The following is a 27,673-nucleotide window of genomic DNA, read 5'->3' as shown; positions in this document are numbered from 1 at the left end:
TAGTAAATGAGAAAAGCATTAAAATGATAAATTCTTTTTCTTATTTATCATTGAGTTCACAAAAACCTCTAATAAAATTTGCTATTAATTCTATTTAAAATACACTACACTGTATATGTAATGTAGCTAAATATAAAGCTCATCTTCTTACCACAAAGGGCTGAAAATTCATCTGGTTTAGCATAAGTCAAAACTGCAGCCAAAGCCTCTCTCCAATTTTTAAGGTCACAAGACTCAACAATCTCTTTCCAGTTCTTCATCACTACTGCAGTGATAAGCTTGGGAAAGAAAACAGTGAAAATTAAACTCTGTTGTATATAAATAAAAATTAACTGTGGTTATACAATCATATCTTTCAAAATCATAGCATTTCATGCTGAAGAAAGCAGTAACAAAGTGAATTTTATCTTTGAATTAAGTGACAATAAATGGTATGATTTTTCTTTAAAAAAAAAAAAAATCACACAAACACAATAAAGCGCCAAGAAGGAAAAGTATAGCATGCCACCAGAACATTTAAGAGGAATATGTGTCTGTCTTGATGGATCCAGAAAACCTAAGCAATCAGACATCTGAGACGTGATAGGAAGCACAAGTAGGAATTATCTTCATCAAGAGGGAAAAGGCATTCCAGGCCAAGGGAATATTAGGTACAATGTTTCAAAGGAAAAAGAAACATGGAATGTGTGAGGAACTACAGAAGCTGACAGGAACCAGTGCTGGTGGGACTGTTCACTGGTACAACTACTATGAAAGTAATTTAAAAACATCAATCAAGAGTAGTAAAAATGTTCAAAACCTCTGCCTCAGAAATTCCTTCATCAAGACAACAGCCTAATTAAACAATCAGAAATCTACACAAATCTTTAGGCATAAGGAGAGCATTTATCACTGTTAGCTCTATTAGGAAAGTACTGGAAGTTACCTTAACATTCAAAACTAAGAGAAACAGGGTGGGCCACAGTGGCTCAGCAGGCAAGTATGCTTGCCTGCCATGCCAAAGGACCCGGGTTCGATTCCCAGTGCCTGCCCACGTTAAAAAAAAAAAAAAACTAAGGGAAACAATACATCCTTGTTTGTTACAATATATAATGTATAATACAGAATACTATAAAGCAATTTAAATATTTTTGTAAGGATTTTTAATGATGTGGGAAATCTTTACAATATAAGTAATAATTATTAAGAAAGAAAATCATATACAAATCATATATAAAAATTTCATAGAAAGAGGCATGGAAGAATATATATCAGTCAGATGGAAGAATTAGGGAGTATTAAAATTTTATTTTTAAAATTTTCTAAACTTCCTACAACGAAAATATGAAAAATATTTTTAAGGTTTACAAAGAACAAAACTACTTCTGCATCATGGAATTATGGGTAGGTTTTTATTCTTAGAACCATTTTCTGTACTTCAATTTCTTATAAGAGAAATTTTTTTTTTTTGACACGGGCAGGCTCCAGGAACCAAACCTGGGGTCTCCAGCATGGTAGGCAAGAATTCTGCCACTGAGCCACCGTTACAATGCCCTCTATAAGGGAAATTTAAAAATAAGAAAACCAGTCGTGTTACTGTTTATTTATTTAAAAAAATAACATACCCTGGTAATTTTGCTTTGGGATTTTGCAAAGTATTTTTTCTGAGTTCGAGCCAAGAGTTCTTGTCCACCTGCTATAGCCAATATAATGGCATCAGCCATGCGGTTATCATGTAAACAAAGTTCAACAGCACTCTCAAAATTACCAGTCAGCAAAGCCTGAGTAATTAAACCATCAATATCTGCAACAAGGAAATAAGACACCTGAATTAAAGTCTTGTGCTATATAAAAAAATTACACACATTAATTTTTACACACATCCATACACCAAAGAACACTGCTAACTTTGTAATATTAGTGGTGGATCAGTTTCTAACACAAATTGTTACTATTTATAGAAGAGATCTATGGAAATATACTGAGATACATGTAAACAAACTTTCTAGATTTCTTAACTGGATAATTACACAGTTGCTTTCACTGGTGTCAAATACACCACCATTTCCAAGACCCTGATTATATATACAAAACAATAACTGAGCTCTTCATTCTTAATCTTTTAACACCTGTGTTAAAACATTTCTAACTTAAATTTAGAGACTATTTATTACGCTTTCAAATGGTTAAAAAAAATTAGAAATAAAAAGCAATACATACTTACCCCCACTGATGGAAATATTAAATGTTCCTCCAGCTGAGGGTAGAAATTCAGATTCTTGGTTTTCCTCTCTAATGTTCTAAAGAGATGGAAAGTGCAGTAACTTAGCCAGAATAGAACTGCAAAATAATTTACTGGCAAAACAAAATTTATATATGATTATTTATCTATTGACTAGATGACATGCCAAGTATATTCCATAAAAGTTTTCAGATCCAAGTTTTCACTAAGATATATGACTTCCCTAAGTATTAATTCCTGCTATGTATAAATTATAAGTAAAATTCGAGGTCATCAGGAATAACGTTAAACAAGTTTGTTTTTCTATCCATTAATGCTCAGAAGTTATTTAAACTGAAGAATCTTTGTTTTTTTTTTTACATGGGCAGGCACCGGAAATCGAACCCGGGTCCTCGGGCATGGCAGGCAAGCATTCTTACCTGCTGAGCCACCGTGGCCCACCCTCTTTGTTTTCTTAGATACCTCAACTAATAGTGACTAGAAATATGCAAAGCATACATTTTTAAACTACACTACACTTAGATTTTTTAAAAACCCTATTTCTACACACTTAAAAATTCCTATGCATTATGTTTAATTAAAAAGTCTTGTTTTAATTGAGTCAGGAAAACAAATCAATTGATTTCCTTACTATAAAAGCAATATAAACAGATTGTTTTTTAATGTACTCTAATTTAATTATACATTTTATGTTTTCTCAAATGAGTCACACCTGGAACAGCATGATAGTATGGTAAAAATATATGAAGTTATACCATAAATTTCTGAAACTACTTGTAAGACTAACTAAAAAATAAATTCAATACTGTCTTTCTTTAGAAGAAAAATAACAGAGGCACTTTGCTAACAAATACTTAAAATGCTTTCTCTTCCATACATAATAACTCAAACGAAGACAAAATATATCAGAGGAGAGAGAAATTTTCAAAGAAAACTACAAGTTCTCTTGCATGACATAAAATATCTATCCTTGGTAGGTTACCTATACATCTGAATGTAAGCTCGTAGTATTCAAAGGGACATTTTGGTGTAGAACACAGCATAGCCCCATTTATAAATAACGCTTAATTGATTAATACCAACTATTACAGGAGAATAACTATAATTCTAATTCCCCAACTAAAGAGAAGCACTTAGGAATTTTAACGACTCAAGTAGATCAAGAGATTATATTCATTTACAAATTTATAATTCTTTTCTTTTTTTAAGTCCCTATTTTTCAAATTTCCTTTCTAAAAACAAACTGCAAGCCTTTATTTATGAACATTTAAAATATATGTAAGCATAAGGTGGAAAATGCACAATTTATTATGTATTGAGTACCTTCAATATGTAAGCTACTGTGTTTGATAAACAAAGAGTACCATCAAGATAAAGGGAAAGATTAATTTTCCTAAACATAATTTTTCAAGTACCCATTAATGACTATCGTTTTGTTACATACATTTTACTCTTAGTTATTAAATTCATGAGTGTATTCTCAATATCCTGTTTGATAACACAACTAATCTTATTGTACATAAATGAAAGTATAACATTTATTTAGTGTATCCTACAATTCTGCATACCTATTCTTTAAAATCAGTTCAAATTTTTAGCAAGACTTTATTTACATTATCTCCTTCTTAAATAAATACTAGAAAACATCTAGTCTTCTCAATAAAATGTTTTTATAATCATTTGAAGTCTAAATTTACTGAGGAATTATTTTTATAATTTAGTAAAAGGTTAAAAGATACATTTCACATACGCAGGATATCCCCATACCATTAATTTAAAGAACAATGAAAAAGTAAAAGATGAGATGAGAAAGAATTTGTTGATTATTTACCAGGATGAAATAAAAAGTAAGAAAAGTAGATTACAGAAATACATATTAGTGACTTAAAAACCCCAGAAAACTAAAAGGAAAAAAATTAATAATACAACTCTGTATTTTAGGACTGTTTAATTAATTAGTTATAAAAAAGCCAAAGAGAACTCAGGACACATTTATAACAAATCAGTTTAGTTTATTATTCTTGGACTCAAAATTCAGGACTAATTCAGAAGCCAATGCTACTGACACTAGGGTCCTAAATATTAACATGCCAAGGAAAAAAACATTACCTGCTTATGCAATGCAATGTGGATTTCTGAAAAAAGTCTCATTTTGATTTGTCATTGTGATATTCAACTGACCACATTAAGTCAATTCACCTAATTGTTACTTTAAAACATAATCCAGAAGCTAGGTCAACTAATTGAAGACTTTAGAGATGATACTTCCGTTAGGCTAGGCAAACAGACTCCTGTCCTAACATCTCTAAAAAACAATAGACTCCTTCTGTATTTTGGAATAAGTAGTCAAGAAAATTTTCTAGATTTCAATGTTAAGCAATTCTGAGATACATAAATATCATGTGTCCAATATAATTAAAAGTGAAAAAAATAAGTACCTCTCCCAAGAGCTGCTCTTCAGCAGCAGGGCTCTCCTCCCCATCACTCTGTGCTACTTGGTCAGAATCTTTAAGAGCCTTTGGTACACAAAACAATTACAGAGGAAGTTGAAGAATGTAGCATTAAAAATTTATTTAGTGAACAAGGAAGACAAAAGACCCAACCAACAGCATTCAGAGCTATTTAATCATAACAAGCAGCACTGAGCAGTTTTATTTTAGTAACACCATTAGAGGAAAAGCAAAGAGCAACTGATGCTAACGGTCCCTTTCTTTCCTATCAAATGTCGCTCACCAATAGAGATCTTTACGTTAAGTATCTGAGCAATCATTGATTTAGTGCTTCCTCTTCTGCAAAATTCAAATACTTCAAGAGAAAGGAAGGCTCTACCAGCTATATTTTAAAATGAGAATTTCTAACTTATTTTACACAGTGAGGCAATAAAAGAGACAAATTTCTTAAGTTACATTTCCTTATGATATGGTCCAAACAAAACTTTTAGAATTTGGATACATTTAAAGGCCTTCTTACCTTATCAGGTCCATCCACTTTGCTCAAGGCCAAAGCAATCTGAAATAAAAATAACAACTCACCTACTAAATGGAATTCTATTTCAAGACAGACAGACAGCAAATGTTCACCTCTTTATTCCATTCTCACAAACAAAAATTGATGAAAGTTCAAATCAGAAATGGTTCTCTGTACTTCCAGTTTCCTTCACATGAAGTTCTATCATTTGGATTCCATCCCACTCTGCTTTCAATTACAAAGCTAACCTCAAAGACAAGCATGCTTTCTTCTACTTCGTTTTACATTCAATAACTATAATTAATTAAAAAAATATTTTTTCAAGTTAACTCACTATGGAAAGAATTATTATTAGAACTATTTTGACAGATTCTATTTTCTCTCTTTTTTTTTCCCTGCTATCAGGGATGTATTAAACGTTTATATTAATCTCTTGCAAGTCTAAAAAAGTTATAGCATCAAGACGTATGGACTCGTAATAAAGTTAAATGTAAAAAATCTGAAGGCGTGAGGGTAGCCAGTAAGCAGTGGGAATGTGATATGACTCGAGGTCTCTCCAACTTCAAAGGGGCGCTAATCTTCAATGTATATATGGTTCTGTCTAGAGTATGCAGTATCCAACTTGTGCAAGAACGCTGAAATACTATGTAAAACTTTAGTCATTTTCAAAGAATGAAGATGAGTTAATGTAAATTACACAGTTAAAGAACCTAAAATATTTCCTTCAACCTTTCCAGTGTCAGAGGGTACTTACTGCCATTGTTGATGCTAATGTGAACACTGTGAAATAACAATCATATAATCCCCTCTATGAGAAGAAAACTGTAAAATTGGAATGAATTACCATTTTTTAAATGAATTTTTTTTAAAGTGAACTATTAAGCAAATCACTTGGACTTTTGTTTACTCAGGTTCAGTAAAATAAATTGCCCCTACTTCAAAATATCTACTAGCTACAATACAAAGACAGACCTTGGCGAGACTGACTAAGCTAAGGTCAATGTTCCCAATTCAGTTTATATTTTTCTATAAACTTGGTAGTTACATCCTTTCTCTCTCCATTCAAGTTTCAAAGGTATAAATACCTTCAAATGTTCTATGGTACTTACTAACCTTATCTTTTAAAAATGAAAATCCCAATCTCAATGCCTGCCTGTATTAACATTTTAGAGAAATACATAAAACAGAGATTCCCAAACTTTCTTGGTATTCTTAGTAATAGTAAATTTTTCATGGTCCCTTAGGTCAAAATAAATATAGGCATACCTGATTTGATTTTCTTCATTTTACTGTACTTCATAGATACTACATTTCTTTTTACAAACTGAACGTCTGTGCCAATCTTGTGTCTCTCAAGTAAGTCTACAAGCATCATTTTCCCAACAGCATGTGCTCACTTTGTGTCTCTGTATCACATTTTGGTAATTCTCACAATACTTCAAACTTCTTCATTGTTATATCTGTTACGGTGATCTGCGATGTTACAATTTAATTGTTTTGAGGCACCACGAACTGCACTCATATAATATGGCAAACTTAAGTGATAAATATTATGTTTTGACTGTTGTGTTGACTGGTCATTCCTGTACCCTGGGCCTCCCTATCCACTGAGACATAAGAAAATTGAAATTAGGATAATTCATAACCCTAAAATGGCCTCTAAGTGTTCAAGTGAAAGGAAGAATCACATGTCTACCATTTTAGGTAAAAATGAATAACATTAGTGACAAAGGTATGTTAAAAGCTGAGATAGGCTGAAAGCTAGGCTTCTTGTGCAATAGTTAGCCAAGCTATGAATTCAAAGGAAAATTCCTGAAGGAAATTAAAAGTGTTACACCAGCAAACACATGAATAATAAGAAAACAAAACACCTCATTGCTCAAAAGGAGAAAGTTTTAGAGATCTTAATGGAAAATCAAACCAGACACAAAATTTCCTTAGGGCCAAGTCTAATTCAGAGCAAGGCCCTAACTCTCTTCACTTATATGAAGGCTGAGAAAGTGAGGAAGCTAGAGAAAAGTTTGAAGCTAGCAATGTCTAGTTCACGAGGTTTAAGGAAAGTAGCCATCTTCATAACATAAAAATGAAAGGTGAAACAGCAAGTGCTGATGTAGAAGACCTAGCTAAGATAATTGATGAAGACGGCTACACTAAAGAACAGATTTTCAATGTAGATGAAAAAGCCTTCTCTTGGAAGAAGCGGCCAGGTAAGACTTTCATAGCTAGTGGTGAGAAGTGAATGCCTGGTTTCAAAGCTTCAAAGGACAGGCTGACAGATGGGCCCTGAGGCGCAGAGGCACCAGTCTCTCCAAGAGTATCAATGAGTTGCATTTCCCTATTCCATGTTAAAACCTCTTTTAAACATGAAAAAATCAGAACAGTCATTGCCCAAATAGCCCTGATGATTCAGAGTAGGATCAAATAAGAAGGAGAAGTTGTAACAGAGAAGATAGGATTTAACAAATGATTGTGACTACCGATCATTATATTGATGTTTCTTGTTAGTCTCTAGCGTATTAGAACAGCTAGAAGGAAATACCCGAAATTGTGGAACTGTAACCTATATTATACCTTGAAATTTTCACTGTCACTTCCTATTAAACTGTACCTTGAAACTTATCACTTTTCTGTACATATATTATTTTTCATGATAAAATGTATTTTAAAAATTAAAAAAAAAAGGACAAGCTGATCTTCTTGTTAAGGGCTAATGCAATGGTGACTTTAAGTTGAAGCCAATGCTCAATACCATTTTGAAAATCCTAGGTCCCTTAAGAATTATGTTAAATTTACTCTGCCTGTAGCTCTAAAAATGGAATAAAGCCTGGGTGACAGCAGATCTGCTTACAACATAGTTTACTGAATATCCGAACCCACTGTTGAGACCTAAGATCAGAAAAAAAGATTCCTTTCAAAATATTATTGATCACTGACAATGCACCTGACCACTTGAAAGTTCCGATGGGGACATACAATGAGATCAGTGTTGTTTTATTCCTGCTAATGCAACATCTATTCTGCAGCTCATGGATCAAGGAATCGTTTTCCCTTTAAATCTTATTATTTAAGAAATATATTTCATAAGGCTGTGGCTACCATAGTGATTCCTCTAATGGATCTGTGCAAAGTCTACTGAAAACCTTCTGGAAAGCATTCACCATTCTAGATGACATTGAGAGTAGTGGTGATTCATGGGAGGAGGTCAAAATATCAACATTCACAGGAGTTTGGAAGAAATTGATTTCAACCCTCATGGATGACTCTGAGGGGTTCAAGACTTCACTGGAAAAAGTCACTACAGATGTTGTGGAAATAGTAAAAGAATTAGAGTTAGAAGTGAAACCTAAAGACATGTTTGAATTGCTGTACAACTGTGATTGATGTCATGATAAAACCTGGAGGAGTTTGCTTCTTACGCATGAACAAAAAAATTGGTTTCTTGAGATGGAATTTACTCCTGGTGAAGTTGCCATGAACATTGCTGAAATAACAACAAAGGATTTAGAATATAACACTAATTCAGTTGACAAAGCAGTGGCAGAGTTTGACAGGACTGACTTAAATTCTGAAAGAAGTTCTACTGGGGGTCAAATGCTATCGATCAGCACTCACGCAAAAGAAAAATCTTTCATGAAAGGAAGAGTCAATTGATTTGGCAACTTCATCATTCTCTTATTTTTAAGAAATTGCCACAGCTACCTCAACCTTCAGCAATCACTATATTGATCAGTCAGTAGCCATCAGCATCCAGGCAAGAACCTCCACCAGCAAAAAAGGTTATGGCTTGCTGAAGGCTCAGATGATAGTTAGCATTTTTTAGTAATAAAATATTTTCTATTTAAGGCATGCACATTGTTTTGTTTTTAGATATAATGCTACTGCACACTTAACAGACCACAATATAGTATAATCATAACTTTAATATGTACTGGGAAACCAAAAAATTTGTGTGACCCGCTTTATTGCAATATTAATTTTATTGTTGTGGTCTGGAACCAAATCCACAATATCTCCAAGGTATGTCTGAAATCAATGGTTCTGTTTTTAATATTAAAAAATTAGGTCCAAACCACTCAACAGCAGTAGTTAATGTGTTTGACAGATGTTGCTCCATTTCTCTCAAAAAGTCTGTGCCCCAGTAAGCTTTCATAGCATCCGAAGGCACAATACAGTTTGAGAACTGTGAGCTAAAGGGACAAACACGGCTATAGTGAAAAATTGTGAGGGCTTTCAATTATATCTGGGTTGGCCTCTAAAAGTCTCCCTCTCTCTTCTGCCCTGGAGTCACCGGCTGCACAACCCCCTTAAAATCCTGCATTACTTCCAGTGGTTGAAGCTCAAAATATCTCACCTTTAAAGGCCCAATTTTCTCTGACATAGTTCTTCAAAACAGCTTGTACTAAAGGTGCTTCTGGCAGCTTCTCAATCCAGGTAAGGAGTTTCACATAATAATATATATACAAAACCAAGTTGGCAACCAAGCACACATTCTTATTAAATGTTTACTGATCAATTTCAGATAAATCAGGGCAGGACTTTATTAAAAAAAAACACATAAGCTACACAATTGTTTTATTTGCATAAGCACAACCATTTTATTTTCCTCAAAGTTTACCTTCTTGGCTAGGTCTTCTTTTCTGTATCCCAGAAGTTCAAGGTATTTTCCACGGGAATCATCCTCAAAGTTTACCTTTTAAAAAAGACATATTTTGAGGGAAAAAAAAGATTTATATTTAAAGGCCTAATTTTTATCATAATCAAATTCCAAATAGGATCGTTTAAAGTACCTAGAGTCTACTATTTCAGTTAGAAGCTTCACTGGGGGGTGGGGTGTGAGGTTCCAAAGAACAATTGTTTATACTTTCAATGTTATTTTTTTCTCAGATAAGTTGTTATTCTCTAATATTATACATTAGAGAATTTATTATTTAAAAATATATTTGTTTAATATAGAGTAACTATACCAGTAACTAATTATCCCTAATTGCATAATGCTCATTTCTGAACTACAAGTTTTACAAATACAAACTAACTTCCATTCAAAGGTTGTAAGAAGGTAAAAAAATCACACTACGGAACATTCAATGTCCTAAAACCCCTCTTCCCCAAATTAATACATAATTATAAAACATAAAAATAAATTTTAGAATTTATTGATATTATATTCAAGATCTCTTCACTGAGATATTTAGTCGTAAGAAATAAACATTCCAGTGGACGCAAAATCATCAACCACGAAATTCTATTTGTTATTCTACTGTCATATATCCAACTTGATAAAATGTTTTGTTTTGTTTTTTCTCTCTAACTCTTCTTAAAGCAGGATAAGAAATGTCCCCACTCTCCCTCCATGTGTCTTCCCATCTTTCTTAACCGGATCTATCACAGAAACTAAATACTCTGATTTTATTATAATTCTATGTTCTAATTCTGAAATAGTTTTACTGAATGCTATGTCTCTCTCACCTAAATACATCTGTGAAATTGGTTTTTACTTATTAAAAAAGTACTTCATTTTAGGTTTTTCAAAACAGTTAAGAGCTTCTGGAATAAAAAGTTACGACACACGTTCTTTATAAGATTTCTTAAATTTCATCATTTCTGAAACCATACTCTTCCAACTGTTTCTTTAATAAGAAGACAGGTAATCTGAATATAAAGGGAACAGTTAAGTTTACATATAATGATATACAACAGTTTTAAATACCAACTTTACCTTCAAAAAGGACCACACATTCTTCTCAAACTCTGTCTGAGAAGCATCAATTTTTTTCTGACAGTAATTGATAAATCCTTGGGACTCCACCACCTGTTGAAGTTGGTCAGACCTGCTGAGGAATTCCTTTTCTGTTACAACTTGACTAATGAACACATGGTGATGTTGCTGCTGCTCAGAGCCCTGCTGAGACAGCATTCTGACATTCTCAAAGGTAACGAGTTTGCCTCCAAACTACAAAAGAACAAGTACATGAACAAAATCAGTTTGAACCAAAAACTGCCTTATACATATCAAGCATACAGCTAATGTCTGATTACTATACTCATATAAAATAAATTTAAGGATGGACAGAAATACAGGATAAAATTTGATTCTCTATGCTCTGTAAAGTTTTGTATAAAGAATGAGGGCTTTACACAAACTTACTTTATTAAACGTCTAATATGTTCAAGGTGTTTGTCATTCCAGCACTGTAGGAAATACCAAGATAAGAAAACACCAAACACTATCCTTAAGGAATTTAACATGAAATAAAACTAACTATAACAGGCACATATAAATACTAAATGAGATGCAGACAGTACCACATATGGTATTTCACATAAGCATAAACACCGAGTTCTAAGGAAGTTAGGGAAAACCACATATAGAGGCAAGTCCCAAACTGGGTTTAACGGGTTGATTAGGTTTATTAATTTTTACTTGGTTCTGTAATAATACTACATGCTTGGATCAGCTTCCCAAGTCTTCTTCTGTATGTCTTCCTTTCTTAGCCCCACTCTATGTAGATGACTTGATTTCCCTTCAAGGAATGCCCAACAGTACCTAGAACTTTATGGACAGCTCTCTAATATAATGGTGAAGTTAAAAAAAACATTAATCGAATTACAGGCTGGAGATATGGAGAAAAAAAACCAAGGCCAAGTTCTCCTGTCCATAAATGATAGCCTGCAATGCAACTTTTTTAACACTACCAAAAGCTGTTATTTTGATTCTCCATATGATTTACTTAGTTCCAAACTCATATTGGGATCTACTCTCATAGATCCAACTTGGTAAAATGTTTCATTTTTTTCTTTAACTCTTCTTAAAGCAGGATGAGAAATGCCTCCACCCTCTACCTCCATGCCTCTTCTTCCCATCTTCCTTAACTGGATCTATCATAGAAATTAAATATTCTGGGGAAGAAAGTATTGTTTTATTATTCTTCTAATACCCTGATACTAGTGAGTGAAGATGGGGAAATGAGAGGAAGACATCATAAATTATAATTTTATTTATTATTTTATAACAAATAAAATTACTTTAATATGAGTAATTTTATAATAAAAATGTTTTAATTACATAGGGAAGGAAGGAAGTAACTAGATACTAGGAATCAGAAAAAGGGGTCCGGAAAGCAAAGACAAAGATTCAAAGGTAGAAGTGGTGGTATTACTCTTAGTAATAGATAAGACGAAATGAGATTAATTAAATTCAAAGAGGATTCCTGTGAGTGACACAATCAAAGGATTATTTTATAGACTGGAGAAGGAAAAGACAAGCAATAGACATAGAATTATGATATTTTAAGTCTTTGGGTGCGAAAAAAAAGATTCAGGCAGAGTAGTAGCCATGCAAGAGAAAGTAATAAAGTCAAGAGATTTATAAAAAATCAGTGCCTGGATCCGAGAAATAAACATGGGAGGCCAAAAGAAGAGTTCTGATAGTGGCAATAAATGAAATAACAGTATCTGCAGAAAAGGTGATTCTTACAGTTTTGGAAAAGGTGAAGATATAGAATTATTTGATGTGTGTATTTCTGTTATAATGATAAACAGTATTGGGGTGAACAAAACGACAAGTTTAATATCTAAATTATAAGCATCATTCCCAAATGAACCACTATTTATTATTATATACATTTAGGGATTTTATTAGATTGGCATAATTAATTATGGAATAGCTAAAAGCTTTTGTAACTGTGTAACATTAGATAAGTTAGTTAATTTCTCTGTGCCACTCATCTGTAAAATGGGGGTAACTGCAGCAGCTGTTTCATAAAGTGGTTGTGAATATTAAAGGAGTTAATATATGCAAAATACTTAGAACAGTGCCTAGCACATACTAAATAATAAATGCATTTTAGCTGTTTTTATTACTATTAATGAAGTTTTACTGTATGTGTAGATTGTAGGGGAAAAGTGACCCAACACTGGACAAATGGCCTGTCCTACGCAAGATTTTTAAAAAATATTGTGAACTAAGAAAATTTAGCAAAGGATGTTTTCTTTCTTTTTTTTCTAGTCTATAAGGTTGGCCAGAATTTTCTAAGCTGCAGCTTGAATCACTGCTAAACTGGTCAAGATTTTCTTTGGGCTTTTCATATATTGCCCTCTTTCCCCCTGATTCTGATTTCTTCTTCCTTCTAATAACTGAATCTGATCAAGCCTCAGCTCTATCAGTTTGTAGGAAATAGCAGAAATAGAAAGATTCAAAAAAATTACCAATGAAAGAACATATCAAACATGTGCAAACCTTGTGTCTGATGCTCCTTTTATCTGCCTTATCAACAGTCGAGTAAAACATATGGAATAAAAATAAATAAATTATTTAACAAATGTTAAAATAAATTTAGATTGAAATGCTAGAGATCAATAAAAGGGACAGGTAAGGGATATGGTATGTATGAATTTTTTTTCTTTTGTCTTTTTATTTCTTTTTCTGAATTGAAACAAATGTTTAAGAAATGATTATGATGATGAATATGCAATTATGTCATATATTGTGAATTACTGATTATATATGTAGAACGGAGTGATCATATGTTAAGAATGTTTGTGTTTCTTTCTTGTCATATATTTTTTTAAATTTAAAAATTACTAAAAAAATTACTAAAAAGGGTAGTAGGCCCTATTTTTTCCAAAAAAACCCACTTTGAATGATGTAAAATCCACAAAGATATGTCAAATTCAAACTTCTTTTAACTGATCCTATAATATTTTCTTATGAAAAGTCATCCGTGCCCACAGGCCATTAAAACAAAATGCACATACTGAAAAGGAAGCACCAACGGGCCTTCGGATCCACTTGGGGGGCTTCTTCAGAGGCAGCACTATACTATGCTGAGCAGTCTGCTGTGGAATTTGCAATGGAGGAAGAGGTTGTCCTGTGCCAAAGGGGTCAAGATTCCCAAAAGATGATGAAAGCTTAAAAAAAAAAAAAAACAAAACAACAGGCAAGACTATGTACCTTTACAAGACTATTCTTTTATGTAATCATATTCAAGAAATTTTAAAATCATTATTATCCAACTATTTTATCACTGCTGATCAGCAAAATCATTTTCAAAGCAATCATATAATACAAATATGTTTTTCAAGTGCTACAATTAAGAACCCTGAAACTTTCTATTTACCTTGTCAACTTGTTTCTGTCTTAAGCCATCTGTGCTCCCTCCCATAATGGAATAAACACTGATACGTCCATCAAAGGAAGCAGCTGATAAGACAGCAGGATTTCGGGGACACCACTGAATATCAAAGCACCACTGTGTGTTGGTGGGAAGTTCATATAACACCTAAACAAAAAGAGACAAAGGTATAGCAACTTTATCACCAAAACACATGAATTAATGTGGTCAACTAGTATAACTATATTAACATTTTCTTTTAGCCAGGAAAAACGAAACTAAGATTTTAAAAATACAAAAATGAAAAAATTAAAGTACCTGTCTAGTCCATTATGATGGTCTATTACATTAGCATGCTAACTAAAAAAATATTCAACCGCTTTCAAAACAAGGACATCTTAAAAACTGAGGGTTGCTTTTTTCATTTTAATCTTCACTGTGGTAACACATATACAACATAAGTTTCATTTTAAACACTTTCGAATATACAATTCACTGATGTTAATTACAGTCAATTATATATATTATACATATACATAGTCAATTAGAGCTTTCTATTTTTAGTGTAATTGTAGTAGGTATATATGAAAGATTAGAAAACTCAGAGACAATATATTAATCTCTAAAAGATCAATACCGCCTTGCCTAACTTTGCTTGCCTGGCAAGACCCAAACAACCATATTTAGACTTCTTATCTAAACACCATTTTAAATATAATTTCAAGGGGGAAGAATTCATTCAGAAATCTGGCTTTTAGTAAAGACAGCATGTCCATGCCATTTCTATTATTGCAGAATCATAACACAACTTTGCTTTATCAGGAAAAGAATAAAAAAGAACTACAGAAAATGGCTGATATAAAACTCTTACAGTATTATGATTCCCACTAATGCCAAGTGTGGAAGTAAGGATTCCTAAGAGGCATAAAGTTTTGAGATTTTAAGAAATAAGTCAAATACACTTAATTTGGGCTTCATGTGACATTGTTTCATTGTATAAGAAATCTGAATTAAATTAAAGATACTTAGATTACTCGTGTCTTCTGTGTTTAAATTGATAGATAAGACTAATCACACTCAGACCGATAATGCTGACCAAATCCATGAGCGCTTGTCTATTCTTAATTTGACTTTGAATAAAAAAAATTTTTTTTTAATTAGTTCAGTTGTAGGTTTACAGAAAAATCAAGAAGACAGTACAGAGTTCCCATATAACCCTCAACACACACACATTTTCACTCATTATTAACATTTTGAACTAGTGTGGTAACTTTGTTGTAACTGACATATATTTATTTATAAAATATAAAAATATATTTATTATTAACTATACTCCATAGTTCACATTTAGCATTGTAAATTTCATGGTTTTTTAAAATTTTTTTATTTTGGTAACATATACGTAACCTAAAACTTCCCATTTTATCCACATCCAATTATACAATTCAGTAGTAACACATTCACAATACTGCCCCAAAAGGGCCACCAACCATCAACAAATTCTTTTACCCCAAAGAGAAATTTTATACCAATTAAGGATTAACTCCTCATTCCCCACTCCAATTTGGCTCCTCAATTACCTGTATGTAGTTTAGCTTTTATGATTTGTACAGTCTAATTATTTTATATAAGATCATACAATATTTGCCCTTTCGTGCATGCCTCATTTGACTCAACATGATGTCTGCAATATCACTGATATTGTAGCATGCACCAGAACTTCTTTCTTCTTTACGGACAAATAACATTCCATTGTATGTACATATCACATTTTATTTATTCATTTACCTATTAATGGACACCTGGATTGCTTCACCTTCTGGCAATTGTGAATAATGTCTTGAACACTGGTGTGAAAATATCATTTTGAGTCTCTCCTTTAAATTTTTTTTTTATTAATTAAAAAAAATTAACTAACACAACATTTAGAAATCATTCCATTCTACATATGCAATCAGTAATTCTTAATATCATCACATAGGTGTAGGTCATCATTTCTTAGTACATATGCATGGATTTAGAGAAAGAAATAGCAAGACAACAGAAAAAGAAATAAAATGATAATATAGAAAGAAAATAAAAATAAAAATAAAAAGTACAAAAATATATAAGAAAAAAAACTATAGCTCAGATGCAGCTTCATTCAGTGTTTTAACATAATTACATTACAATTAGGTAGTATTGTGCTGACCATTTTTTTTTTTTTTTTAGAAATCATACCATTCTACATATGCAATCAGTAATTCTTAACATCATCACATAGATGCATGATCATCGTTTCTTAGTACATTTGCATCGGTTTAGAAGAACTAGCAATATAACCGAAAAAGATATAGAATGTTAATATAGAGAAAAAAAAATAAAAGTAATAATAGTAAGAACAAAACAAAACAAAACAAAACAAAAACCTATAGCTCGGATGCAGCTTCATTCAGTGTTTTAACATGATTACTTTACAATTAGGTATTATTGTGCTGTCCATTTTTTTTTTATTTTTTTATTTTTTAAAAATTAAGTATATATTTTTAAAAACAGAAAAACATAAAGCCCCGTAATAAATTTATGTGATATAATAAGTGACAGAACGGGGGGAAATAGCATCCACATATGCAGTAGAAACTTTAATTGACTTCTGCTTAACTCACTCAGATGATTAAATAATATTCTTCTTTTCCTTTGCAAAATACATTAAACATTTTTTTCTATTAATTAAAAAAATTAACTAACAACATTTAGAAATCATTCCATTCTACATATGCAATCAGTAATTCTTAATATCATCACATAGGTGTATGGTCATCATTTCTCAGTACATATGCATCGATTTAGAGAAAGAAATAGCAAGACAACAGAAAAAGAAATAAAATGATAACACAGAGAGAAAACAAAAATAAAAATAAAAAGTACAAAAATATATAAGAAAAAAAAATATATAGCTCAGATGCAGCTTTATTCAGCGCTCCAACATAATTACATTACAATTAGGCAGTATTGTGCTGACCATTTTTTTTTTTTAGAAATCATACCATTCTACATATGCAATCAGTAATTCTTAGCATCATCACATAGATGTATGATCATCGTTTCTTAGTACATTTGCATCGGTTTAGAAGAACTAGCAATATAACCGAAAAAGATATAGAGTGTTAATATAGAGAAAAAATTATAAAAGTAATAATACTAAGAACAAAACAAAACAAAACAAAACAAAAACCTATAGTTCAGATGCAGCTTCATTCAGTGTTTTAACATGATTACTTTACAATTAGGTATTATTGTGCTGTCCATTTTTGAGTTTTTGTATCTAGTCCTATTGCACAGTCTGTATCCCATCAGCTCCAATTACCCATTATCTTACCCTGTTTCTAACTCCTGCTGAACTCTGTTACCAATGACATATTCCAAGTTTATTCTCGAGTGTCGATTCACATCATTGGGACCATACAGTATTTGTCTTTTAGTTTTTGGCTAGACTCACTCAGCATAATGTTCTCTAGGTCCATCCATGTTATTACATGCTTCATAAGTTTATCCTGTCTTAAAGCTGCATAGTATTCCATCGTATGTATATACCACAGTTTGTTTAGCCACTCGTCTGTTGATGGACATTTTGGCTGTTTCCATCTCTTTGCAATTGTAAATAACGCTGCTATAAACATTGGTGTGCAAATGTCCGTCTGAGTTTTTGCCCTTAATTCCTTTGAGTAGATTACCAGCAATGATATTGCTGGGTCGTATGGCAATTCTATATTCACCTTTTTGAGGAACCGCCAAACTGCCTTCCACAGTGGTTGCACCGTTTGACATTCCCACCAACAGTGGATAAGTGTGCCTCTTTCTCCGCATCCTCTCCAGCACTTGTCATTTTCTGTTTTGTTGATAATGGCCATTCTGGTGGGTGTGAGATGATATCTCATTGTGGTTTTGATTTGCATTTCTCTAATGGCCAGGGACATTGAGCATCTCTTCATGTGCCTTTTGGCCATTTGTATTTCCTCCTCTGAGAGGCGTCTATTCAAGTCTTTTTCCCATTTTGTAATTGGGTTGGCTGTCTTTTTGTTGTTGAGTTGAACAATCTCATTATAAATTCTGGATACTAGACCTTTATCTGATATGTCGTCTCCAAATATTGATTCCCATTGTGTAGGCTGTCTTTCTACTTTCTTGATGAAGTTCTTTGATGCACAAAAGTGTTTAATTTTGAGGAGCTCCCATTTATTTATTTCCTTCTTCAGTGCTCTTGCTTTAGGTGTAAGGTCCATAAAACCGCCTCCAATTGTAAGATTCATAAGATATCTCCCTACATTTTCCTCTAACTGTTTTATGGTCTTAGACCTAATGTTTAGATCTTTGATCCATTTTGAGTTAACTTTTGTGTAGGGTGTGAGATATGGGTCTTCTTTCATTCTTTTGCATATGGATATCCAGTTCTCTAGGCACCATTTATTGAAGAGACTGTTCTGTCCCAGGTGAGTTGGCTTGACTGCCTTATCAAAGATCAAATGTCCATAGATGAGAGGGTCTATATCTGAGCACTCTATTCGATTCCATTGGTCGATATATCTATCTTTATGCCAATACCATGCTGTTTTGACCACTGTGGCTTCATAATATGCCTTAAAGTCAGGCAGTGCAAGACCTCCAGCTTCGTTTTTTTTCCTCAAGATCTTTTTAGCAATTCGGGGCACCCTGCCCTTCCAGATAAATTTGCTTATTGGTTTTTCTATTTCTGAAAAATAAGTTGTTGGGATTTTGATTGGTATTGCATTGAATCTGTAAATCAATTTAGGTAGGATTGACATCTTAACTATATTTAGTCTTCCAATCCATGAACACGGTATGCCCTTCCATCTATTTAGGTCTTCTGTGATTTCTTTTAGCAGTTTTTTGTAGTTTTCTTTATATAGGTTTTTTGTCTCTTTAGTTAAATTTATTCCTAGGTATTTTATTCTTTTAGTTGCAATTGTAAATGGGATTCGTTTCTTGATTCCTTTAAATTTTTTTGATTAAATACCTAGAAATGCGATTTCCAGCATAACAACAATCCAACACATCAGTTACTTTCTGTGATTTTGATGGCATCCCTAATGGCTAATGATGTTGAGCATCTATTTATGTGCTTATGGGCCATTTGTATATCTTCTTTGGGGAAATGTCTTATCAAGTCTTTTGCCCATTTCTTAATTGCACTGTTTGTTTTTTCACTATTCAGTTGTATGTAGGAGTTCTTTATATATTTTGGATATGAAGTCCTTATCAGATACATTGTTTCCAAATACTTACTCCAATTGTATAGTATATCTTCTTACTTTCTTGATAAAGTTCTTATTTCAGTTTGTTAATGTTGCCGGAATGCAATATACAAGGAATGGACTGGCTGCTATAAACGGGATTTATTAAGTTTCAAGTTAAAATTCCAAGGTCATAAAAATGGCCAAATTAAGGCATCAGTAAGAGGATACTTTCACTCCAGACAAGCCAATCGCGTGGGGCTTTCTCTGGCAGAAGGAAGGCACATGGCAATGTCTGCTGGCCCTTTGCTCCCCAGTTTCATAGCTTTCATCTCCTGGTTCTAGTGCTCTCCTTTCTGTCTCCAAATATCTCCAAAATTCTGTGTTTGTGTCTGCTCTGAGCTCTCTCTTTGACCTCTTTAAAGGACTCCAGTAAACTAATTAAGACTCATCTTGAATGGGTAGAGTCACACTTCCATAGAAACAACTTAATCAAAGTATCTGACCCAACAGTAAGTCTGTGCTCACAAGACTGGGTTAAAAGAGCATGGCTTTTCTGAGATACATAACAGTTTCAAACAGCACATTTCTTTCAAATATAGATTTTAAATTTTGATGACGTCTCCTTTATCTATTTTTTCTTCTGATAATCATGTTTTTACTATAAACTCTAAGAAACTATTGCCTAAGTTCCTGAAGATGTTTTCTGTTTTATTCTAGGAGTTTCATAGCTTGGGTTCTTACATTTAGAGCACTGATCCAGCCCAGCTGGAGTTAATTTTGTTCATACTATAGGGTAGGAGTCCACCTTCATTCTCTTTCACATGGCTATCCATTTTACCACCATTTGTTTAAGAGACTATTCTTACCCCATTGAGTGGAACTGATACCTTACAAAAATGATTTGGCAATACATATGAGGGTTTATCTCTGAATTATGCATTTGATTCCATTGTTCTATGTGTCTGTCCTTGTACAAGTGCAAAACTGCCTTGATTACTGTAGCTTTGTAACAGGTTTTAAAATCAGAAATTATGAATCCTCCAACTATATCTTTTTCAAGATGGTTTTGACTGATATTCAGGGTCCCTTACCCTTCTATAAAGATTTGATGATTCCTTTTCCACGTATGCAAAGAAAGCTGTTGGACTTGTATTGAATATATATATATTTGTTTATATGGTATATATGATACATATACCACTTTCAGTATAATTTTCATTCTAACAATCTTCCAATCCATGAATACACAATTTCCTTGCATTTCTTTAGGTTCTTAACTTTGACTTTCAGGAATGGTTTCTAGTATTTCATGTACAAATTTTTTATGGTTAAATTACTTCCTAGATATTTTATTCTTTTAGTTGCTACTGTAAATGGAGTTTTTTTCTTGATTTATTTTTCAGGTTCATTACTGGTATATAGAAGCATCACTGATTTTGTGTGCTGATTCTGTACTCTGCCACTTGGATGAATGTATTAACATTGGTAGCTTCATTGTGGATTTTTCCACAATTTTGTACATATAAGACCATGTCATCTACAGATAGGAAGCTTTTAATTCTTTTTTTCTAATTTGATGCCGTTTTATTCTTTTTCTTACCTAACTGCTCTGGCTAGAAAATCCAGGACAAAGTTGAATAACAGTGGTGTCAGTGTGCATCCTTGTCTTGTTCCTGATCTTATGGGGAAAGCTTTCACTCTATCACCATTGAGTATGATGGTAGCACAGTGGGTTTTTCATATATATTTTTTAACATTGTCAAGGATGTTTCCTTCTATTCATAGTTTTCTAAGTCTTTTTATCAAGTATAGCTGCTGGATTTTGTCAAATGCTTTTTCTGTATGAACTGAGATCATGTGCTTCTCCCCCTCTTTATTCTATTAATGTGGTGTATCACATTAACTGATTTTCATATACTGAACCTATCTTGCATTCCTCAGATAAATCCCATTTCATCATGGTGCATAATTCTTTTAATGTGCTCTTGGATTTGGTTTGCAAGTATTTTATTGAGGATATTTACAGGTATATTAATGAAAAATTAATGAGAAAAATATTGTAATTTTCTTTTCTTGTGATATCTGTCTGGCTTTGTTATTAAGGTAATGCGGGCCTCAATGAATGAGTTATGGAATAGTCCATCCTCTCCAATTCTTTGAAGTATCTGAGCAGGATTGGTACAAATTTTCCTTGGAAATTTTGCTAAATCTCACCAGTGAAGCCTTGTGGTCCTTTGTTCAGAGGTTTTGGGTGACTGATTCAATCTTTTACTTGTTATTGGTCAGGTGAGATGTTCTATCTCTATTTGACTCAGTGTGGGTAGCCTGTATGTTTCTGCGAAATTGTCCAGGTCAGATGAATTATCTAATGTGTGGCATAAAATTGTCTCATGGCATCCTCTTTTTGTTTTTTAATTTTTTTTTAAATACCAAAAACCACCAAACAAATGCAAACATTCTTAACTTTTGATCATTCCATTCTGCATATATAATCACTAATTCACAATATTATCACATAGTTGCATATTCATCATCATGATCATTTCTTGGAACATTTGCATCTTATTCAGAAAAAGAAATAAAAAGAAAACGGAAAAAAAATTCATACATACCATATCCCTTACCCCTCCCTTTCACTGATCACTAGCATTTCAAATTAAATTTATTTTAACATTTGTTCTTCCTATTATTTATTTTTATTCCATATGTTTTACTTGTCTCTTGATAAGGTAGATAAAAGGGCATCAGACACAAGGTTTTCACAATCACACAGTCACACTGTGAAAACAATATCATTATACAATCATCTTCAAGAAACATGGCTACTGGAACACAGCTCTACATTTTCAGGCAGTTACCTCCAGCCTCTCCATTACATCTTGACTAACAAGGTGATATCTATTTAATGCGTAAGAATACCGACTCCGTTTGGAATCTCTCAGCCATTGACACTTTATTTTGTCTCATTTCACTCTTCCCCATTTTGGTCGAGAAGGTTTTCTCAATCTCTTGGTGCTGAGTCCCAGGTCATTCTAAGATTTCTGTCCCACACTGCCAGCAGGGTCCACACCCCTGGGAGTCATGTCCCATGTAGACAGGGGGAGGGCAGTGAGTTTACTTGTTGTGTTGGTTGGAGAGAGAGGCCACATCTGAGCAAAAAGGAGGTTCTTTTGGGGTAACTCTTAGGTCTAATTTTAAGTAGACTTGACCTATCTTTTGTGGGGTTAAGTTTCATACGAACAAACCCAAGACTAGGGGCTCAGCTATAGCTTTCGTTGTCCATACTGCTTCTGAGAATATCAAAAATTCAACTTGGGGAAGTTGAATTTTCCCCCTTTCTCACCATTTCCCAAAGGGGACTTTGCAGATACTTTTTTATTCACTACATTACACTGTGCTGTAATGACATTCCTACGTTCTTCCTCATGCAAAAACAGTTTTTTAAATTTGTACATTTAGTCACTATCATTATACACTCTAGGCATTCCTAGATTATACCATCTCAGTCTTTATCATCTTTCTTTCTGATTTCATTTGTGCCCCCAGCCCTCCTCCCTCTATCATTCTCACATTCAGCTTCATTCAGTGTTTTAACATAATTGTATTAGTTAGGTAGTATTGTGCTGTTCATTTCTGAGTTTTTACATTCAATCCTGTTGCACAATCTGTATCCCTTCAGCTCCAATTACCCAATATCTTACCGTATTTCTATCTCCTGATGGTCTCTGTTACCAATGAAATTCTCCAAGTTTATTCACTAATGTCAGTTCATATCTGTGAGACCATACAGTATTTGTCCTTTTGTTTCTGACTAATCTCACTCAGCATAATGTTCTTAAGGTCCATCCATGTTGTTACATACTTCATAACTTTATTCTGTCTTAAAGCTGCATAATATTCCGTCATATGTATATGCCACAGTTTGTTTAGCCACTCGTCTGTTGATGGACATTTTGGCTATTTCCAACTCTTTGCAACTCTAAATAATGCTGCTATAAACATTGGCGTGCAAATGTCCATTTGTGTCCTTGCCCTCATATCCTCTGAGTAGATACCTAGCAATGGTATTGCCGGGTCATATGGCAATTCTATATTTAGCTTTTTGAGGAACCGCCAAACTGCCTTCCACAGCAGTTGCACCATTTGACATTCCCACCAACAGTGGATAAGTGTGCCTCTTTCTCCACATCCTCTCCAGCACTTGTCGTTTTCTGTTTTATTGATAATGGCCATTTGGGGGGTGGGAGATAATATTTCGTTGTGGTTTTGATTTGCATTTCCCTAATAGCCAGGGAAGTTGAGCATCTCTTCATGTGCCTTTTGGCCATTTGTATTTCCTCTTCTGAGAAGTGTCTGTTCAGTTCTTTTGCCATGGTATCCTCTTATCATCCTTTTTATTTCTGTGGGGTTAGTAGCTATATCCCCCCATTCATTTTAGATGTAGTTATTTGTGTCCTTGCTCTCTCTCTCTCTCTTTTGGTCAGTAGCTAAGGGCTTGCAGATTTTATTGATCTTGTCAAAGAACCAACTTTGCTTTCATTGATTCTACTGTTTTTTCATATTTCATATATCACAGCTCTGATCTTTATTTCTTTTCTTCTGCTCACTTTGGGTTTTGTTCTCCTTTTACTATATCCTCCAATTGAAAGGTCAGGTCCTGGACTTGAGATACCTCTTGTGTTAAATGTAAGCAGTTGGACCTATAAATTTCCCTTCAGCACTGCTTTTGCTGCATCCCATAATTTTGCTATGGTGTATCTTCATTTTCATTTGGTCAAGATATTTCCTAACTTACCTTGCATCTTCTTCTTTGATCCACTGGTTAATAGCGCTTGTTTAATTTTTACACACTTGTGAATTTTCTAGTTCTATTTCTATTACTGGCTTTCTAGGTCACTGCATTGTGGCTGGAGAAAATATACTGCATGATTTCAATATTTTGTAATTTATGGAGACTTTTTAATGTTAGCTTTATGATCTAACAAAGGGTCTATCCTAGAGAATGATCCATGTGCACGACAGAAGAATGTGTATTCTGTTGTTATTGGGTGAAGTATTCTATATATGTCTGTTAGGTTTACTTGTACAAGCATTCCATACCTTACTGATTTTCTATCTAGATAGTCTATCCATTGCTGAAAACAGTGTAGTGAAGTCTCCTAGACTCTTAGCATTAATGTAGAGCCATCTATTTCTCTCTTCAAACCCGTCAAAATCTGTTTCATATATTTAGGTAATCTGGCATTGGATGCATATATATTTATAATTTTTATGTCTTTTTGTTGAACTGACCTGTTAACTAGTATATAGTGGCCTTGTTTTACTCTTGAAACAGTATTAAAAAGTATATTTAATCTGATATTAGTGTAGCTACTCCAGCTGACTTTGGTTACTATTTTCATGGAATAGTTTTTCCTTCCTTTCACTTTCAACCTAGTTTATCTCTGAATTTAAGGGGTAGTATCATGTAGACAGCACATAGTCAGGTTATGTTGATTTTAAATCCAATCTGTAATCTCTGCCTTTTGACAGGGATTTCAGTCTAGTTACATTTAAAGTAAGTACTAGTAATGCAGGACTTGCTTCTTGTCATTTTGCTATTTGATCTTTATAAAATCTTATACCTTTTCATTCCTCAATTCTTCTACCATTGCTGCCTACTTTCATGTTTATTTTTTTGTAGTGAACCATTTCCAGTTCCTTCTCATTTCCTTCTGCATATATTTTTCAGATAGTTTCTTTGTGATTATCTTGGGGCTTAAATTTAACATTCTAAATTATAACAATCATGTTTGATTTCATATCAACTTAACTTCAATAGCATATACAAACTATGTTTCTATACGTCATCATACCTCCACCTATTTGCTGTACTTGTTACAAATTAAATCTTTACACATAGTGAGTCCAAAACCATAGACTTATCATTGCTATTTATGAATTTACGTTTTAGAACCTATAAGGAGTAATAAGTGGAGTTACATACCAAAAATATAACTACAGGCATTTATAATTACCCATATGGTTATTAGAGGTAATTATTTCTTTATGCAGCTTTAATCTACTTTCTAGTGTCCTTTCATTTCCATCTAAAGAACTGCTTGTAGGGCAAGTCTTGTAGTGACAAACTCTCCCAGCTTTTGTTTGTATGGGAATATCTTAATCTCTCTCTCTCATTTTGAAAAGATAGTGTGATCACAGTTGGCATTTATTTTCTTTCAGCACTTTAAATATTTCATTTCACTGTCTTGTTGCCTCAATGGTTTATGATGAGAAATCAGCACTATATGTTATTGGGGTGCCCTTGAACATAACACACTGCTTTGTCTTAGAGCTTTCAGAACTCTCTTCTTGTCCTTAGCATTCGGCAGTTTGACTAAATGTGTCTGGACATTATTCTCTTTGAGTTTATCCTGGTAAGAGTTTGCTAGAATTCTTGAATGTATATTTTCAGGACTTTCATTAAATATGGGAAGTATTCTGCCACTATTTCTTTGCATTTTCCTCCTGCCCGTTTCTCTCTTCTACTTCTGGGACTCCACTAATTAGTATACTGGGATGCCTGGCAGTGCCCAACAATTCTCTAAGGTATTATTCACTGCTAAAAATTTCTTTTTCTTTCTGCAACTCCACTTGTATAATTTAAACAGTCTTAGCATCAAGTTCACTGATTCCTTCGTCTGCCCACTCCAATCTGCTTATCAAACACTGTATGGAATTTTTTATTTCAGCAACTGTGGTTGTCAACTCCAATATTTCCAGTTGGTAACTCCCCCCACCTCCCAACCCAGGGAATATATTTTATTGTAAGATATAATATATAACAAGAAAGTAAACATTTTAACAAGGGGTTACAGGAAAGATTTCAGAGTTTGGTATGGGTTACAGTTCCATAATGTCAGGTATTTCCTTCTAGCTGCTCCAAGAAACTGGAGGCTAAACAGAAATATTGATATAATGATTTAGTATTCACAGTCATTTGTTAAATCCTAACTTCTCAGTTGTAACCCCTCCTTCAAATCCTAACTTCTCAGTTGTAACTCCTCCTTCTCCTTTGATCCTTCTCCTAAGCTTTAGGAATATTTGCGGTATTCCCATTCTAACCTTTTCATGTTAAAAAGGGTGTTGACAATACCGGATGGGGGATGAAACTGGGTGATGTTCTTGGAGAGACTGGTACCTCTGGGTTTCAGGACTTATCTGGCCTAGGAACCATGTGAAGATTTTACGTTTCTGAAAAGTAAACTTAATCTAGGAAATTGCCTAAGAGTAGCCACACAAATAGCCAGCCTCTCAACATCATTTAAACTGTCTTAGCCACTGATACCCTTATTTTGTTACCTTTTCTCCTTTTGGTCAGGAAAGCACTGCCAATTCCACAGTGCCAGGCCAGGCTCAACCCTGGGAGTCATGTTCCATGTTGCCAGGAACAATTCACTCGTGAACACAGTGTCCCCCATGGGAGGGAGGGTAATGATTTCCCTTACAGTACTGGGCTTAGAGAGAGAGAAAGGCCCCATTAGAACAACAAGAGGTTTCCTGGAAGTAACTCTTAGGCTTCATTATAGGTAGTCTTAGCTTCTCCACTACAAAAATAAGTTTCATAAAATTAGGCCTAAGAGTCACCCCCAAGAGAACCTCTTCTGTTGTTCAGATGTGGCCTCTCTCTCCAGCCAACACAACAAGCAAACTCACTGCCCTCCCCCTCTCTATGCGGGACATGATTCCCAGGGGTGTGGACCTTCCTGGCAATGTGGGATAGAAATCTTAGGAGCTGAGACTCAGCATCAAGGGACTGAGAAAAACCCTAGAATGAGTTGAGACTCAGCATCAAGGGATGTTGTTGTATGCTTTGGGACCTCATTTCATCTTACTGCCGCACAGTATTCCATTGTAGTACGTATATACACTTTTTTTTTTAAAACTTTCTTTCTTTTTATTTGCATGGGCAGGCACCAGGAATCGAACCCGGGTCTCTGGCATGGCAGACGAGAACTCTGCCTGCTGAGCCACGGTGGCCTGCCCTTATATACTACATTTTATTTATCCACTTGTCTGCTGATGGGCACTTGGATTGTTTTCACCTTTTGACAACTGTAAATAGTGCTGCTATGAACATTGGTGTGCATATCTGTTCGTCT

At 33.8% G+C, this 27,673-nt stretch overlaps 1 protein-coding gene across 15 annotated transcripts in view; it reads right to left on the bottom strand.

Moving 5' to 3' along the window:
- The window catches only part of SEC31A (SEC31 homolog A, COPII component), a 104,388-nt gene that overhangs the window by 39,230 nt on the left and 37,485 nt on the right, over nucleotides 1-27,673 (bottom strand). For 9 of the 15 annotated variants that reach the window (XM_077142982.1, XM_077142983.1, XM_077142984.1 and 6 more), the window contains exons 9-17: nucleotides 14,305-14,466; nucleotides 13,943-14,095; nucleotides 10,905-11,138; nucleotides 9,804-9,878; nucleotides 5,192-5,230; nucleotides 4,660-4,737; nucleotides 2,204-2,279; nucleotides 1,605-1,783; nucleotides 152-278 (exon numbers count right to left, since the gene is read on the bottom strand). In XM_077142982.1, the coding sequence (XP_076999097.1) occupies nucleotides 152-278; nucleotides 1,605-1,783; nucleotides 2,204-2,279; nucleotides 4,660-4,737; nucleotides 5,192-5,230; nucleotides 9,804-9,878; nucleotides 10,905-11,138; nucleotides 13,943-14,095; nucleotides 14,305-14,466 (1,123 nt within the window). The remainder of the gene's footprint in view (nucleotides 1-151; nucleotides 279-1,604; nucleotides 1,784-2,203; nucleotides 2,280-4,659; nucleotides 4,738-5,191; nucleotides 5,231-9,803; nucleotides 9,879-10,904; nucleotides 11,139-13,942; nucleotides 14,096-14,304; nucleotides 14,467-27,673) is intronic. The other 6 variants (XM_077142985.1, XM_077142988.1, XM_077142990.1 and 3 more) reach the window with 1 other exon arrangement.

Source organism: Tamandua tetradactyla, chromosome 24 (genome assembly GCF_023851605.1).
Source record: "Tamandua tetradactyla isolate mTamTet1 chromosome 24, mTamTet1.pri, whole genome shotgun sequence".
Taxonomy (NCBI): Eukaryota; Metazoa; Chordata; class Mammalia; order Pilosa; family Myrmecophagidae; genus Tamandua; species Tamandua tetradactyla.
Note: the sequence above shows the minus strand (reverse complement) of the source record. Positions and strands in the feature narration are given on the sequence as shown.